At 34.6% G+C, this 4059-nt stretch overlaps 1 protein-coding gene across 1 annotated transcript; it reads right to left on the reverse strand.

Annotated features, from left to right (window-relative positions):
- Positions 1-290: 290 nt before the first annotated feature.
- On the reverse strand, positions 291-3739 carry LOC149790273 (chorion peroxidase-like). Its single transcript, XM_089973189.1, has 5 exons — positions 3647-3739; positions 3156-3260; positions 2175-2487; positions 1180-1374; positions 291-513 (listed from the first exon to the last, which is right to left on the reverse strand). The coding sequence occupies exons 2-5, from the start codon at positions 3244-3246 to the stop codon at positions 291-293; spliced, it is 822 nt and encodes a 273-aa protein (XP_089829315.1). The 5' UTR covers positions 3247-3260; positions 3647-3739.
- Between the last annotated feature and the right edge of the window lie 320 nt (positions 3740-4059).

The following is a 4059-nucleotide window of genomic DNA, read 5'->3' on the forward strand; positions in this document are numbered from 1 at the left end:
CCGTTTAGATACCTTTAATACACATTTGACTATGAAATAAACATTTGGGAATATTTTTGAAAGTAATTGTTTCATCTCTTAGTAAAGTAGTTATTCATTCAGAGAAGTTATATGTATATTGCCAAGCATGCATTTAGCTTCTATAGTAAAGTCATTAGAAATGTGCATATTGTTGTGCACATATTGGATTAACTTAGTGAATACGCAGCGTAAATGTTTTTGTCTTTGATGTGTGTGTGTGTGTGTGTGTGTGTGTGTGTGTGTGTGTGTGTATGTAAAGAGTATTTATCTTACTTATAGACACTTTTCAAGAGAGCTATGGTAACGTTATCGTGCCTTGTCAGAGACGTCCAAGAGCCTGGATCAGTCAGGGTTTCCCCACATAAGTCTATCCTGTATTTCCAGTAAGGAGGAAGTCCATGATCTCTCCCTCTGTTTATATTTAGGGCCGCCAGGTCGAAACTTACACCGTTCTTCAAGAACAACTTGTTCCTCGCTCCATCTTCCATTAATCTTTAAACATATATACAGGTTTCATGGTCATAATTCATTCAATAAGGAGATTGAAGAGAGACATTGCAGTGACCTAATTAGCAGATCCTATGATCAGAAGATATAACATTATAGGAGGAATCAAAACTGTTGCATTTATCATAGAATATTTTGTGAAATATCCCGGAATCCTAATTTATGCCGCACGATGAATGAAACTTACATTTCGTCTTAAAGCTAAGCAGCAGTTGACATACTCAAAACACTATTCGAGATATTTTATCCCGATTAAATCGTTCAAGGTCTTCCTATAATTTAATTTAAATATACAACCATGTCTTTGGCTCTTTATTTTTCCATTTATATCTTAATGCATGCATGTGTATACGTCCTCTGATTCTAATGTATATTATCTCCGTCCCTGACCCGTTAGAATGTCTCGTTCTGGGATCACAAACATTTAAAATTTGTTCTAACCCCATCATAACTTCTCTGATGGAAGATAGAAAAATATACAGATGATACACATAAATATGGTTAGATGCAATATCAATTGATTGTCAGTTTCTATTTAAAATACGAACATGAACATGGAAACGATATATATATATATATATATATATATATATATATATATAGAGAGAGAGAGAGAGAGAGAGAGAGAGAGAGATTCAATGAGAGATGTACCTGTCGGTGCGAGGGCATTTTGTTTCTGTCAACCATTTTACCAATCGATTGGCCCCGGTTCTTGCCCTCATATAAAGCATATGTGGATTTAGATACGTGTCCTCAATGTTTTTAACATCCGGGTCATTGATATCTGACGTTTCCGGAGAATCTGTATGTAGCTTCATTTGATTCGGTATCCAGGAATGTCCAATTCTAAACGATATGGATAGAATATATATATATATATATATATATATATATATATATATATATATATATATATATATATATATATATATTACTATAAATACTTTATTCTGCCTGTCCATCATTTCATCCATGAATTCATCCATCCACCCACTTGTACATCCATCGCTCTAGCAATATTATGTTTGTTAGTAATGTTGATTGGAGCAGAATAATTACTTAGATCAACTGTAAATATATTAAACTATTTTAATTAGTTATTAATGGATTGTCATTTCGTTTAGTTTATAATACACACTAACTCCCATACGCCATAGTTTGAGTTATTGTGCGTTCAGAGTACAAGAAGCAAGCCGTTGTTTGTAGTTCTATACATCCTTCATGAAATCTAGCTTTTATGTTTAAATCTTAAGTGTGTCTTATCTTGAATTTTTCAGCGTCAATAAAAATAGAAACTCGTGAAAGAGAACAATCAACCTATCAGTTTGTAAAAGGTGATTGTGAACAGCAAGAAAAAGGCACATAACTACGTTTTGAAGTGGGCACTCTAGTTAAGGATGTGAGAAGTTCATTCACTCCGTCAATACACAGTTGCCTGGGTATTTTTTAACTCCGTTGAAAGGGCAACTATGTGTATTTATATGTAATATAAATATGATATATGTATAGCATGTCTGCTGTATCATTGATATACCACTCGATGGAAAATTTTTTATCAACAGGAAACTCGGCGAAACAGTATAAAGGAATGTTGAAACAGTGAAACTATGCATATACTACAGAACAGGTATATAAAAACTATTTACCTGTATGCTATTCCAAAATCATTGGCAATGTCAGTGTTTATTGTAGGGTCATAGCCTGTAAAGTAACTGGCCCTAGCGCCAGTAATGATTAAGCTGTTGTCAGTCATGACTTTACGTGTTAGGAGCCAGGAAAGAAACTCATTGTATGTAATGTGCTGAATCTGGGCGATATTTATTTTCCTGGCCTCCTGGAATAATTCCTCTTGATCTGTCCACCCTAGTCCTTTGAGAAGGTTCACAATACGATTGTGTTCCTGTACAAATAGCGTGTGGTAGGAGCCAAGACTGGGCACAACATTCACCCTGGAGTCACCTGTGGATGACAGTATGAGTATTTGAGCTTGAAGGGATTTCAACTTTATGATAATATAAATTCAACATTAAAACATAATATATAATCAACATTCGGATAAATGTGAGTGTCTGTCTGCATGCGTGTGTCTGGCCATATCGAACATTGAAATTGTCACATACGAAGATTTTTCGTCTTTGTTCGGCTGGGTTGAACATATTTTTATCTTTATAACATGAAATCAAATTTGATTTTAAGCCGATGTAATTGGCTATTAAAAATGAATATGTGATTATCTTGCGATGTGTTTGTAATGTTTTATAGTAATTTTGTCCTGCAATTAACTACCACAACGCATTGATAACGACATACTTGTTTCCTGGAAGTTGCCAGTTTACACATCGCGTTTTTGGAAAGGAATAACGCATTATTCTTTAACAGAAACAAAGCAGTGCGTCCATTAATACGTACAATTTCATAGATGTTACTTTATTCCTCACTGTATATGAATAATAAGTTATAAAGCTTTCCATTCTCTTAGGTATAATGAATTCCTGAAGCCTACATACCGTTTCATATAGATATTTGCTATATAAAGGCGGTTGTTCTAAGCATGCGTTGCTATATATGTGTATTCACTGTTCAATAGAGGTGGTCGCATGCCACAGGTAGGGCTGCTATAAACTTACCAGCAATGGAACAGCTCTCTCCTGTCACAGTCAAAGTACACTCCGAAGTGTCATTATTTGCAGGAAGGTTGTTTCCGTCTGTGACAGCCATATACTCAGGAAAATCTTGAAATCAAATAAAATACTTCTGTTTAGACTCATTATTTCATCAAAAGAAATAATAACATCTTTTATTAGATCACGTAATATGGAATGAATGTATCAATGATCTTCCGTGAGCCACAAAAGCATGCTCCTTTGTTTAGGCCTGGTCTCCTGAGAGAATGAGGCTCGGCGTATATTTTGATACAAATAGGATGTTTCGCCCGATGTCATTATAATTCGAACCATGTATAAATTGATGTTCAACAGGATTACATCATATCAATCTTACATTTGATTTGAGTATGGGAAAGGTTTACAATGAATATAACTTTTATTTCTATTCTATTCCATATATTCGTAATCACAATAGACTAGTTTTGATAAGAAAGAATGATTGCAAGACAAACTTGGGTTTCGTAGCTTGATTAATTCTGCCGCTGAGGAACCATACACATTGGAACCATCGATGTATGAGGTTATCTTGTTCACTTGCTGTCTTTGTCCGGATGTAAATAAATACAGAAATACATATGTTTTCTCCTATTGTCTAGATCCAGCAGCAATAAATTATTAATTAGTGAGATTGTGTATGAAAAGATTTTGAGAAAAGTACTGTCTAGTCATCTGATAACCGTAACATTGAAAATGTTGATAACCATGTATTCTGACAACGCTTCATGTGTCTGTGTGTGTGTGTGTGTGTGTGTGTGTGTGTGTGTGTGTGTCTGTGTGTGTTACATTCACCTGGTTCAACAAAGCAACATCAAACTTACTTAGTCCGTAAATTTTGAGTATGTTTTTGATGTCTTAACATGCTGAA

Source organism: Sinohyriopsis cumingii, chromosome 10, assembly GCF_028554795.1.
Source record: "Sinohyriopsis cumingii isolate HCF-2022 chromosome 10, ASM2855479v2, whole genome shotgun sequence".
Taxonomy (NCBI): Eukaryota; Metazoa; Mollusca; class Bivalvia; order Unionida; family Unionidae; genus Sinohyriopsis; species Sinohyriopsis cumingii.

Coding starts and splice junctions, on each gene's coding strand:
- LOC149790273 (XM_089973189.1), bottom strand. CDS start 3,246: ATGGCTGTCACAGACGGAAACAACCTTCCTGCAAATAATGACACTTCG. Junction 2,488..3,155: donor AGAGAGCTGTTCCATTGCTG/GTAAGTTTATAG, acceptor TGTCATCCACAG/GTGACTCCAGGGTGAATGTT. Junction 1,375..2,174: donor GATTTTGGAATAGCATACAG/GTAAATAGTTTT, acceptor CATATCGTTTAG/AATTGGACATTCCTGGATAC.